Source organism: Eriocheir sinensis, chromosome 21 (genome assembly GCF_024679095.1).
Source record: "Eriocheir sinensis breed Jianghai 21 chromosome 21, ASM2467909v1, whole genome shotgun sequence".
NCBI lineage: Eukaryota > Metazoa > Arthropoda > Malacostraca > Decapoda > Varunidae > Eriocheir > Eriocheir sinensis.
The window spans coordinates 3624402-3638824 of NC_066529.1; the positions used below are offsets into that span (position 1 = coordinate 3624402).

At 38.7% G+C, this 14423-nt stretch overlaps 1 protein-coding gene across 1 annotated transcript; it reads right to left on the minus strand.

The window, feature by feature from the left end:
* Positions 1-1390: 1390 nt before the first annotated feature.
* Positions 1391-13911, minus strand: LOC127001531 (putative E3 ubiquitin-protein ligase UBR7). The gene is made up of 10 exons (XM_050866152.1): positions 13643-13911; positions 12993-13129; positions 11943-12003; positions 11655-11804; positions 10987-11089; positions 10418-10596; positions 9387-9492; positions 8233-8333; positions 6788-6956; positions 1391-6522 (listed from the first exon to the last, which is right to left on the minus strand). Exons 1-10 carry the CDS (start codon positions 13772-13774, stop codon positions 6365-6367), a joined length of 1296 nt encoding a protein of 431 aa, XP_050722109.1. The 5' UTR covers positions 13775-13911; the 3' UTR covers positions 1391-6364.
* Positions 13912-14423: the final 512 nt, after the last annotated feature.

Below are 14423 nucleotides of genomic sequence, written 5' to 3' on the forward strand. Positions count from 1 at the left end.
TGTCACTGAGAAGAAATTTGCATAAACTGGTGGTAAATAGAAACCGACCTAGTGCATAAGGGAAACATTTTCACTACAGTGAAACCAGATTGGCGAGACCGTTTTTGCATTGGATCCCGCGGGTCCTTTCACCCCTCTGCCACACAGTCCTAACACCTATTTCTTCCTCTCATGTGTTACCTATAGCTAACATATGAGAGGGAAAGATAGGTGTTGGGACTGTGGCAAGGAGCAAAAAAATAAATAAATTAAATAAATAAAAAAAGCCAAATTTGGTTTCACTATAAGAGGTCTATTCAGTCATTGTAAAAATATTAAGCACTTGTCATGTTACAGCCTGCCTAAGCATCAATAAATATATTTGAGTTGCAGTGGTTTGTTCCTTGATATGCTTGGCATATGGTACTACTCACTGATTTAAATTTTAAGTACAACATTGTTTACTGTCTTGCTGGGAGTACAATCAGCTGACATGTCATGATAAAAAGCTTAAACCTCATTTTCTATATTACACTTAACCCTCATTTTCCCAGACTAAAAGGGGAAGAACCTGTCTGGGAACCACAAAAGTCAAGGAATTTGACTTTGCTGCACGGGGCCACGCCTCATGCCTAGACGTTTACCATACTCGGTCCACCAATTGCCAATATTCAGCACCTGTCTTGGACTTTTACCACACTGTCTGGCACATCTAAGAAATTAACTAATACAATTTATTTGGAAACTTGCATTACATGTCAACAAAAGACGAAGAGTCAGTGGTGATCACGGTGTTTGCCATTTCCTTTTTCAAATTCAGGTGCTTGAGCATATCATACCATGCGAATTATTTATCAAGGAATGCTTCTTTCTTGAAAAATTAGGTAACAAAAACTGGATCATAAGTATAAGCAGCTGCTCAGCTTCTAAACAAACAGGCGCTGTGTCGGCAGTGGCAAGCAATGCAGTGTTTGCCATTTTCTTTAACTGTCTGGTTAGCCAAAAATATTATAATGTTACGAATCATTCATGTACTTCATACCAGTGCACTGTATTTGCATGCAAATGTAATGGTGAGGACATGGCCAAACTTTTGTGGTTCTCGGACAGGTGCTCCCCACTATTAGTGAGGGAAATCAAGGGTCAAATGTACAGCGTGCCTGATCTTAAAAAGATGCACCAGGGGCCATGTCTAGTACTGTCCAACTCAGCACACATATGAAGTAAAATCTCCAGAACTCGTGTTTTCACCCTTGATTTGATATGTATTCTTAAGGGAAATTGTTAATACTATGAAAATTTCACTTCCTTTGATCTCTAACAAAATCCATTTTAACATTAAACAAGAGGGACACCTCAACTACCATAATTGCTTTCCAATCTAAATCAATGAACACTGAAAAGATATGAATAAAATTATCCTTTAATAAACCCTAATCCATTATAATCAGATCTAACATCAGATTTTTTTCAAGTTCTTTGAAAGTCAAGTTCAAGTGATTGTGAAGTATTGATTTCATCACACTGCAGCTGCAGGCAAGATTGTCAAGTCAATATCACAAATCCTACCCCATTATACAACTCCTTACAATTTCCATATTACAGCCTTCTGCATTACAAACCTAGGAACATTATAACTGCAGGATACCTTCTCTTCATTAAAGGATAATTGCAGATGCAGAATATCTATACATGGGGAGAGTAAAAATACAGGTTTACAATGAGCTTATTAAGTTGTACACGTAGGCTTGGAATCTACTGTAGCCTGCCACAAGATTCATTTTCTCTATAGTGATCTTGATAAGCATTTGTGCATCCAGTAAAGTTGGTGTACACTTCCACTAAGTTGCTAACAAGGCTCAATCAACTCTACATTATAAACAACCTTATGGGCAGCATGACAACCCAAACTACCACATATCCATAAGATTATTAATAGGTTATATTATAATGTGCAGTAGTCGTACTGTTTTGATCCTCATAAGTATAAGTTAACCTAGATTTCATAGTGAATTTACCTTATCATATACTCTTCTGCCATTATTCTCTGCCACCACAATATGACTAATTATGAATGTACCAGTCATGTTTCTGATTTTAAAGGTGAAAATTCTCTTTTTGAATATCACAAAATACAGTTGTTTCAACTCTTCCAGCCTCTTCAGCCATGCAAACCTCTGTCCCCAAGGCTGCAGCCTCCCTCACATCCTATAATGCTTGTGTTGCAATTTTTCTTTTAAGAATTTAAAGTTAGGGAATGAGCCTCCTCTGATTTTTCTCAAGGACACTTGTCAGAGTGGTCACGTGACCCTTATTTTCACTTTCTATTCTGCGTTTACATGTTATTATTTGCCACACTACTTCCCCACCAGGAATCCTACCATTTTGAGATAAGTCATTCCCAATCCTTCCATCCTTCACTGATTTATATTATGTGCATATGACTTCCTGCAATTGTCATACAGTGACGAGTGTTATCACATGTAAGATGCATCTTAATTAGACTAGTGAAATAAATCCCGAATTAACAAAACTGTGCTACACTAGTTTAGCAAAAATCTTAGCACCTTTCACAGGTGGGGAGAAACATTATTTGCTGTCATTATGGAGGAGGGTTAGTATATATAGAGTTTAACGATGTACAATTGATAATGGATAACAAAGACATAGCAGCATGGAGACTAATGCTCAGATGCACACTATTTTATATATATATATATATATATATATATATATATATATATATATATATATATATATATATATATATATATATATATATATATATATATATATATATATCGCTCAATTTAAAAGTTCATAAAAAAAAAAAAAGCCAGAGGTGTTCACAACTCTCAAGAAGTAACCAATTGGGTGCCATCATAAGCTGTGAGAATGCATGTTTATAGGGATATAGCTTTTCAGGCAGGCATTATTGAAAGTATGTGACAATTTAGCAAATAGTGGCAAGACTTGGATATGGGATTACTTGTTGACACTTCCATTGATTTTCAAAATCAACTTTTCAAACCTTTTTCCTAAACAAGCTGAGCTGTGACAAGAAATTATATGTAGCAACTGGCTTCCCTTAAAGAAAAGAAATAAAATATAACAATAAAAAAATAATAAAAGCATAGTTTGGTCCCATTCTAAGCACAAGAACTGCCTGCAAAATTAAGAGTAAATTTTGATGGAAAAGATAGATAGGTAGATAATGTATACATGGTATGGATTATGTAAATATTTTCAACCCATACAGCATTTTCTTCCCTAACTAACTAACAGGGAGCATACGACAAGGGGCGTGTTGCTTCATTAACTTACTGCTTCCACCCCTGATGGTACCCTCGAGCATGGCTCTATACAGCTATCTTTCCAACTCAAAATGCCTCTAAGCATTGTTCAACTTGCCTCATCTGTGAGTTATATGGGCATTCCCTTGGTCTCCTCCACTCATGGTTGCCTCGTATAGAAACAACCCTATAAGCAAGATCAACGACCAGAGTGTGCCATGTGCCCAAATAGCCAAAGGTGACATTCTAGGACTAATCTGGTAACAGGCCTCAATTCAGCTTCGTCAAGTAGTTGCTCATGCGGCACAAAGTCATCCCAGCGATACCCAATGATCCTGTGAAGGCACTTGACATCAAAGTCGTCACGCCTCTCCAAGTCACTATTCAGTGTCCATGTCTCACAGCCATACAGTAAGACAGGGACCATATGTGACTTAAAGATTTTAATCTTTGTCCACCTGCAAAGATATCGACAAAACCAGATACTTGTGTTGCGTGACTCCATAACACCGTGGACCAGGTCAATCCGTCGAGTAACTTCCTGGTGAGCCCCACCATTGTTATGCACTATGCTAACAAGATATATGAAACTTTTGATGACCTCAATGTCCTCAACAGATGCATGAATAGACTGAACTGTCATCCAGCGAGCCTTCAAATGACTGCACCTTGGTCCTGCCCCAGGAGACCTTCAATCCCAGTGGCTTCACCTCCTCATGCAGCACTATGAGAGCCAACACCAGAACCTTCAGTGATTCCATGAGAAGTACAGCATCATCAGCAAACACAAGGCTAGTGACCTTGATGGCACTAACAGATGTTCCACTAAGACTTTGATCAACAACTTTGCCTAATACCCAGTCCATGCAAGTGTTGTACAGTGAAGGAGCAAGGACACAGCCCTACCTGACTTCTGCATTAACAGGGCATAAGCCAGAAATGCCTCCCCCACACTTCACAGCACTCAGTCCCAGAGTAAAGGCCAGTCATCACCAATCAATCCTTGCTAGAATCTCACAGATCCGCAGAATGTCTCTGAGTGCCTCACGATGCACGGAGTCAAATGCCATTCTGATGCCAGGGGGGTCAAGCTATTCTATTATTTTCTGATTATGCTGTATGGGTTAAACCAACACGGTCAATGCATGAGGATCTACATAATTGTCAAGCCTGACTCACACCACATCTTGACCCAACAGTTCTAACAGTGACCACTGCAAGGTTAATGTTCAGTGAAATAACACTGATTCTCCATAAAACAAGCTAGTTGAAAGTATAGATCTGAATACATTTTCTAAAAATATGCATATTTTTTTACATTAATTATTGAAAATCAGTGTTTTGGTTCCCAAACACTTGAGTGCTTCACTATAGTATCTGACACTTGTTTTTAGACTTGCCACAAGTGCATTAACACATTAACTGCGTTTGGCAACTCAGCACTCTCGCCTGCCCCGCGGAACCTTCACAGCGCCACCACGCCAGTGTCCGTTGGAATTTTGCAGAGTGAGGATGTATGTATCATTGTGAGAGGATGGCATGTAGTAGAGAGCATAAAAATCCATGGTACAAATATATACCGAGTCGCGGACCACTAATATTTTTTCCCTCTATCGCGTATTGGTGCACCAATGTACCAGGCATGGGTTGGCGCATATATGTACCAGTTTGTGACAGACTGATGATGTAATCTTGTTCTGCTATTTTGTGTAGTTTTTATGATGCATATATGAGTTAGTATCGATACAATATCTTACATTTTGATCAGCTGTACATAAGAAAACTATTAATAATGCTTTTTCCCCTCCTTTTTAACATAAATGAACCTGACCGTCTTTTACGGAGGACGATCCGATACCTCATCTGGTGATTCAGATGATACAGATTTTTTTGTCAGTTCAGATGACCCGGATGATGAGCTCTCCAAGGAAAGTGATGAGTCAGAAACAGATGAAGAGCAGGATGGGGAACATTATTTTCTATTCAGTTATGAAAGCAAAATTTTAATTTACCAAGAATTATTATTATTATTATTATTATTTTTTTTTTTTTTTTGTGAGTGGTGTTTTCCTCTGCAGTTCAGCATAATACACTGCAATAAATCAAACATTAGGATAATCTAATATTCCAAGTCACTAGTAGTGATCTGGAGCATTATTTTTTATTCTGTTATGAAAGCAAAATTTTCATTTATTGTAGGATTTTTTATTTATTTATTTATTTTATTTATTTTTTTTTTTTTTTGTTATTTGCTATGAGGGGAATTTTCCTCTACAGTTGATTACTGTTACACAATGCAATGCTTATATTTTGGAAGTGAAATGTCACCAAACTTTATATGTATTTTGGATGCCTGTTTTTTTTCTTTTTACATATATACTTGTTACTTTATCATGTTTAACTTATTACCTGGTACCATTGCAACACATCTGCAGTCATAATAAATACAAATTTACACAAATTGTTTATATACTCATGCTTGTAAAGTTTATAGAAAGGGCTATTCAGGCCACAGATGTACCAATACACAACAAGTGAAACATCTGTTCGGTACACTGGTGGCCCAATACGCGGTTAACGTGTTAATTCAAAGTAAAAATATATATTGTATCACCATAATTGATTATAATATGCATTACATCTGATGGATCATGGAATCATCATGCAGTGACTGAAAGCTACAATCCTCAAGCCAGTGACTGATATTGCTGTGTATAAAATTCATTGACAATATTTGTAAAGAAAATAGTCAGGGAGACCTCAAAGCCACCGATCAAAAAATTGTTTACACAAAAAATATATATCTCTAAACTTTGTCAAAATGCAGTATTATTGGAAATTAAACCTAAGTTATCCTGAGTAAATGAATATACGATACATACAGATACCAGTAAAAATCTTATTTATGGTATTTTACTCAATATTAACTTTAAAATTTCATGTGAGAAATATCAACTACCGAGTCATTTATCAACAAGCAACACTAAACATCTTGACTTCAATTTGTCACGGCACATAGGAATACTTGACTTACCATACTGAACTTACCATCAATATTTATGATTAAATTATCACCATGCTTTGGAGAAGATTCATTTGCAAAACAGCTGAACTCCAGGGTTTGGTTTTTGTTTTTTGTTGGCTGTTAACTGCGAGAAGAACTCTCGGATGTCTTCATCCCGAACCACCTTCTTGCTCTCAGCAAACTTGCGGAGGTATTCTCGGAGTGATGAACTCAGGTTGTTGTACTCTGTAAAGTAGAATTTACCCTTATTATTATGAATACTAGATTAAGGGAGAAACAGCAAAAGTATGCTAGAAGTATGCTTTTATACCCTATTTATTATGTTGAAAAATAAATAAATAAATAAATAAAAGAAATACAATGTAAGACCTGTTGCAGATTGGGTGGTACAAGTACTTACTAATGGATGTAGAACTTTAGGTTACTATCTTATTATGCAATATTTATAATGAGTCAGCTTTAAATTCTGAGCAAGTTCCAGTGTCCTTACCATGAACCATCTCTGTCCGCACCACACGGTCCAGGGAGGAAAGGGCCTCCAGCTCTCTCTGCACAGGTGCACTGCTGCTGGCCTGGTGAGACTTGCCACTCTCTTCATAAAAATTGACCGTGTCTTCATCATCGAGGAGAAAGAGGACACCCTCAGCCTTATAGTTATCCTGAAAATATGAAACAGCTAAATGTTTTGTTTCAATGGTCTCATTAACCCCCCTTTCCCAACCCTGGGGTCGCGACCCCAAGTGGGGTCGACAAGCGCTTTTACAGGGGTCACCAAGACCTCAAAATATCAAACATAGTGTTTTTTTGTTACAATAACACATAAACAACTAAACTAGTGGGGTCACGGTCATGTCTAGAGGTGCATGATTGGGGTCGCCTGAAAAAAGGTTGGGAACCACTGAGTTAGTGATTGAGGGTTGAGTTAGTGGGGTATAAGTTTGTGGGGGTTAAATTAGAGGGTTAAGTCAGTGGGGGTTAAGTCAGAGGGGGTAAAGTAAGTGGGGGTTAAGTTTGTGAGGGTTAAGTTAGTGGGAGTTAAGTTAGTGGGAGATAAGTTAGTGAGGGTTGAGTTAGTGGGGGTTTAGTTAGTTGGGGTTAAATTAGTGGGATTAAGTTAGTAGGGGTTAAGTTAGTGGTAGTTGAGTTTGTGGGGGTTAAGTTAGTAGGGGTTGAGTTAGTGGGGGTTGATTTAGTGGGGTTACCGTAGTGGGGTTACGTTAGTGGGATTAAGTTAGTGTGGTTACGTTAGTGGATAAAGTTAGTGGGGTTAAGTTAGTGGGGTTTAGTTAGTTGGGTTAGGTTAGTGGGGCTACGTTAGTTAAGTTAGTGGTGTTAAGTTAGTGGGGGTTAAGTTAGTGGGGGTTAAGTTAGTGGGGGTTGAGTACCCAAACCTAAACTAAACCTATGCCAAACCTAACCCAACCATAACCTAACCCAAACCTAACCTAACAATATCACAAAAAGTTGCCAAATCCTTGAATCAGAAAAATCATATATGCTTCCTTACTGACTGAGTGAAGTCATTCTTTGTTATTTTGTGGCATAAGCTGTCACCTATTAGGTGTTGGAAGATGCCCTAAAAATAACCTAACTCAACCTAAGAAAACCACCAAAAGTTACCATACGTCTTGACTTAGAAAGTCATCTATTCTTCCTTACTAAATGAGACTTTCCCAAAATTCCAGGGCCCTGAAAATTCCTGGAAACTTTCCTTTGAAAGTTTTTATTTTTCCAAAAAAAAATACCACCCTTTGCAACTCTACTCATGGGCCCAATCTGTGCACACTCTATGCCTGGTAGCTAGAGTAACAGTATACATAGTGACCAGTTCAAATGTCTATTCCTGGCTTAAAATGTTAACCTGAGACCTATTGCTAGTAAGTTAATTTGTTAAGTATTCTACCAAGGTGCAGTAAAATGATAAAAATAAGTTACCTTGCAACTGTCACATGAGCACAGCTGCTGTCTCCAATTGCTCTGAAGAAACAGGGCGCCTTTTGGCAAGGTCTGCTTTGTCATGTTGGTCAGCAAGCAGCCTGAAAAATGTTACGGCATAAAACTAAGAAAATTACAAGAAAATGATGTGTCTATACATACACACACCATGTATCCAACAACAAAAATTGTAAATGTTAACTGCCCCCTTTAGCATTATTACTTACCTGAAGGGAATAGGGTGGCTGCTGCATCAACCAGCAGCATATAACTTGCTGCTGCAGGAACTTACATACACTCTCTTCACAAAGTCACCCTCATTCACTCTTACCAATGTCCAAACAATTTCAGGACTACCACACTTTACCCATTCATTCACTCCAAAGTCCACTCGCCATCCTGTTACATCCACACCAAAACTCTCATCCTCATCCTCATTATTTTCACCATCCCATCCTGACATACCACAAGCTCATCTTATTGAGCTCATTTCCAAAGTTATTTCTTAGAATTTTTTACCCCCATGCTGAAAGTGAGAGAGGACTGCAAACGATAGAGGATGAGTCTAAAGTGGGTACCACAAAAAGGAAACTGAATAAATGTGTAAAGAATAAGGTAATTGCTTTTGAGAGAGGACAGATTGAAATTATTTATTTTGCAATACCCTACCGAATATGCAGACTAAGTTTAACTATCTAGATGTAATATGAGCTTGTGGGGACAGATGGAAAAGGTAAAATAATTTATATGTGGAAGGTGATATCAAAGTATGGGAGCATGGAGGGAGAAGACAGTGAAATGGCAGATCATAGAATCAATTGAAAAAATCATGAAAGGTAAAAGTATAAGCCTTTTTAATAATAAAGAGGGCAGCTAGATGACAGGAAATCAATTAAACACCCTCCTATTATAAAAATGCAATAAAAAATTGTTGGTTAAAGGTTAAGATTCTTAATATTTCCCACTTAAAGAGTTTAAGTCATAGGAGAGAGAAAATACAGATGAAGGAAGGCTGTTTAGGGGTAAAAAATATCATACAGAAAAACATATCAGCCCTCTCACATTATTCTTTAGGTCACATGAAAGTGTGATTTAGTAAATTGCTTTGTCACAAGCATATCAGAAGCCAAACATAAACTTGCTTTAGTAATTACCTGACTCTTTGGGTTTTTCAGCACTATCTTGTTTCCCATCCTTCTTGTTCTCCAATTCTGCAGTTTTCTCCTTTTGTTCACAAACTTCGCTTTCTTTTGTTTCTTCCTGAAAACATACATCTGTTAATCTTACACACAATCACACAATTTCTCTATTTTTTAATTATATTAGCCAACATTAACTATACAAGCAAACATTAACTATATCAACTAACATTAATTAACTTAAGCATAAACTTTTACATTCCATGCAGGGGTATGGAGTTGGATTTAAAAATTCTGACTCCAACTCCATGAAATTTTAAGGTTGTGACTTGGACTCAGATTCCACCCTTTCATGGTTGTCATAGTTTTATGTACATGGTCTTCAGGGTCATTATCTTTGGGTTGCTCTTGTTGAGTGTCACTACAGGTTTAGTCACTCCAACATATGTGACGTTTTGAGGATTCCTGCACAACATCCACTACAGTTCTGAAGGTAACTAACTGTTCTAAGTACATAAGTGTGTAGTTGTGTTAACAAGCAGTTGTAGGGCAATTGCTGCAGCTAATTCACCATTTTCTTGTTTTTATGCCTTGCCTTAATGATCTCTCACCCTACAAGCATCACATAATCATGTGATCAGACATTCTTTACCCTCCAGAGGGATATAACTCACCTACTCAATCTTTTGTCTGCATGAGTATAGTGACAAACTCTTTTTACTTCTACCCATCCCTCCCTTTACTCTGTATATATGTTATGATACTTTGTTGACTCCTTTGTGGCTACACCTTAACCCGGTAGCTGCGAGGATCATGTTTCTTAAAGGCCCCTCTAAGCGAGAAAAATGAGAAAAATCATCACTCACGCAAACCATTTCATAATACATATCAATGCATTTGTGATCAGTTTATGCATCATCGATTTTTGGGGATTTATATCATGGCAAAAATTTGGCCCATCGCTGGTACACCATAAAGCCACAAATTTGGCCCGTTACTGCTACCGGGCTAAACTAAAACCTTACTGTGGCATAAGGCAAACTTACTTGAGTAATTATGATGGGAGACTTCTCTGAATTACTGGCAGATTTAGCATCAGAAGACTTCTCTGGACTACCTGCAGATTTAGCCTCAACAGTCTTCTCTGGACTATCTGTAGTTTTTGTGTCAGGAGACTTCTCTGGGCTAGCTGCAGATTTAGCCTCTTCTTCCTCCACTACAGTCACTACAAAAAGGGCACAAATAATGAAGCTATGTACAGATGGAAGTGTCAGTCATTTCATTTGGTATCTTTATTACCATTATCAGTGTCATTGATATTATTACCATCAAAATCTAAACCCATTAAAAAGTCTGACATCAATGACACGTGGATAGCTTGAGGCAGGTATAAGTTTCAATCAGGTATGGGGTCTATTATGAGATATCTATTACTATTACTTGTCCTTTGATTTTAATCAGTTTGCAGTAATAACAAGTCATGATGAAATAGGAATTTAGAGGGAATTGTAAGAATGAAATTAATTTTTCTCATGAACTCCTAAAATGTTCAGTGATGCTCACTGATTATGAAATATGGAAACAGTGTTCTTGCAGAGGTTGTGTTAATCCTCACCTGCCAAACCCACATAGTAGGAGAGGAACTGGTGCTTGGGAAGGCACTGGGAGCAGATCATGTCACCATACATCTCAGCTTGGGGAACATCATCACCCTGATGCTGCAAAGATCATTCAAATCTTGTTAACATCACACATATTCACAATTACAGAAATATTATGGGTGTCAGGGTATGTTAACAACTTGCATCTGCACTGTCTGCATTGAAAGTACATGTGATGCATTGTCGTGTTATTAGCTGCATATGGTGCACCATCCAGACAATTTTTTTTAACAATAACTGGCTCACTATTTGATTGTACTGTGTAAGGACTGGCACACCAGCAGTGTGCGACTTTCCCATACTCATAGGCTGCCTAGCCAGGATTCAGGAAGCCCACCAGGCAAGCGAATCAAGTAAGAGAATAAATTACATTTTTTCACCACTTTTCACAATGAACAATAATTTGGAGGCTTCCACTGTGCAACATTTAATCACCTAAAGATATACAAATCAGAGTAAATTATAAAGAACATAGCCTGAGAATAAGCTTTCAAATTATATTTCACACATATGCAGTGCAAATCATTTTGTTAATGGTTGTAAAGATAGATTTCTGGCAGAGGGGAATATGTTATAAAAAGTGTAATGCATCATGCATAAACTGTCTCCTTGTATCACCCACCTTTCCATGGTACCAGTCCTCGCACAGGCAGCACTGAATCATCTCATCCTCATCAGGGTTCTCAGGGTCAGGGTAGGGGCGGTTGCAGGTGCAGTAAGCTCCACTGAAGTTATGATTGTACTTGTTCTCAGGATTCTCAGGCAACTTTTCCTGAAATTTAGCTTTATAAGTCTCTCATGTCCAGAATCTATTTTTGTACCTTTCATATTAATTAAGAGGCAGAGTATGGTAAAAACAGTTATAAGAGCTGTATGTTCATTATGGTTCAAAGAAGAGCAGCAGACAAACCTTCAGGAGTTTGCACGAACTTTGAGGAAACTTTGAATTTCCGCAATCACATCGAAAGTTCCTGAAATCATGAAAGAAGTTATAATATGTTCTATAATTGTAATAATTTCAAAGATGGGATATTTTGAGCTTGACCTAATCCTGCAAAAATACAATTGTTATAAACATTGGGGGCTACAGTCTCAAATGTTGTATGAATAGTTCCCAGATCTCAAATTCTGATTGCATTCATTTTATAAGCAGAACAGGAGAGAGGAAGAGAGAATAAAAAGAAAAGAGCGATAACATGGATCAAACAACAGATAAACATGGAACTTCTTCACATACGCAGACATGCACAAACTTACACTTACGTACGAGATCACAAACACTCATATAGACACTGATCCACATATATATTTACATAACACAAAGAGTAAACGTACTCGTAACACACACAACCAAAAATACCAAACATATCACACAAACACTGACGAATACAAGCACTCATACTTTCTATGCACCATACATGACTGGAACAACCTCCCTCAACAAATTTGAGACTGCAGTACAATACTCATTCAGTAAACAAATACACACTCACTTGTCACCACAACACACCAACACTAACAATTACACTTGATTCACTTCCCTCTCCTGCACACTCGACTCCCCCTTCCCCACGACAGCCAACCCAAATATGCATGTTATGCACCTGTACAGGTGCCCTGTAAATCATCACCAAGATTAAAATCAAGAGCAGAGGACACAAAGCGTACAACAGACAAAAGAGACACCAAGAAAGCTACTGGGGAGGTAAAGAGGAGAGTATCAGATGGGCAGACACAGAGACAGAGTCAAACAGTTTTGTCCGAAGTTCACAGCTATTATTACTTCAGGTTGTGAAAGCACCTGACCAGAACCTTTTGGTGAAGCACAGTTTCTCATGTCTTTTATTTATTAACTTTGAAATAAAACAGTGAAAATCTAAAGACTTCTGAGCTGGGTTTAATCTCCCAATGTTTCAAGATCCTAACTACACCCCTGGTTATATATATGATAACAACTTGCCTCTTGGTGTACAACTCAACAAGCTCGTGGTCTTCATGGCAGTGGTAGCTGCAGGCCAAACACACACCTGCTAGACGATCTGAATCTGAAGGACAGCATGTCATGCAGGCATACAAGGCCTGCCTCTTCATGTATCCCTGAAGAAAAAATAAATATTTAGAGTTCACACAGATCAGTTAAAGATATTCATGTAAGAACTTTCTATGAAACTGCTGTCACATTTCCTTCACCTACTGAATCTTTAACCTAAGGCAGCACAGCATAACAATTTGCCTTGGACCCTTTATAACTGCTTCCCAGCAATAACAGCTATCTCTATGTTAAAAAAAAAGCATCATATTTTACCAAGAAATCAATTGTTGTTGTCTCTTTCACAAAACACTCAGGTTTGTAAAGCAATAGCAGTCTGTGTCTGAAGGAAACCCTAAAGGCTACATCACAGCACGGGAGGAATTCTACGAAGCCTCAATCCAACATAAATACATAAGCAGCTATTTAACCACTGACTAAGCCTTCACCAAATCCTTTGTTCACAGACTGCCTCGCCTCCCTCACCACCTCTACACGCCTCATCGCCGCCGTGCCACGCTCAGGCCGCCTCTGTGTCCTCTCCTGCAGCCCCGGAGGTGTAGGCAGAAGCCATGCCTCACCTGGTCGTAGGTGCACTGGGTGTCATCAGCGGCCCCTAAGACAGCTGCGGCGTTCAGTTGTCTCTCCTCCTCCTCCTGCAGCACTTCCACCATAGAAATTCCAGATTCCTCGGCCTCCCCGCTGTCTGCCATGGCTCCTGGGGTTTCAGTAGTGATGTGTAGTGCTAAATCACCGCCTTGCCGCCGTCTAGTCCCGCCCTGCAATGCCGCCTCACAGTCTTCCCGCGAGGAGCTAACGGTCGTCGGGGCCGCCAATGTTTACCTCGGGCTTCCCATTCTCCCTCACCTCCAGCCCTTCACGGACTCCTATATAGGCGATTTTTATTTATTTCAGTGCAGGATTATTATGGAGACTCGATCATCTCTGCTGGATTTCCTCTACTGCACCTCATCTCGATCTGGTATTCACCTCTACGCATCTCTTCATCTCCACTCATTTCATTTCTATAGCTCATCTCTCTACAGCAATTCTTATCCCTTCACGAACTCCTAGGCGATTTTTATTTATTTCAGTGCAGGATTATTATGGAGACTCGATCATCTCTGCTGGATTTCCTCTACTGCACCTCATCTCGATCTGGTATTCACCTCTACGCATCTCTGTTCATCTCCACTCATTTCATCTCTATAGCTCATCTCTCTTGACAATTCTTATCCCTTCACGAACTCCTAACGCAATTTTTATTTATTCCAGTGCAAGATTATTATGGAGACTCGATCATCTCTGCTGCATATCTCAATCCGCTCTACTGGCCTGCTCGATTTGGGTATTCATCTCTAC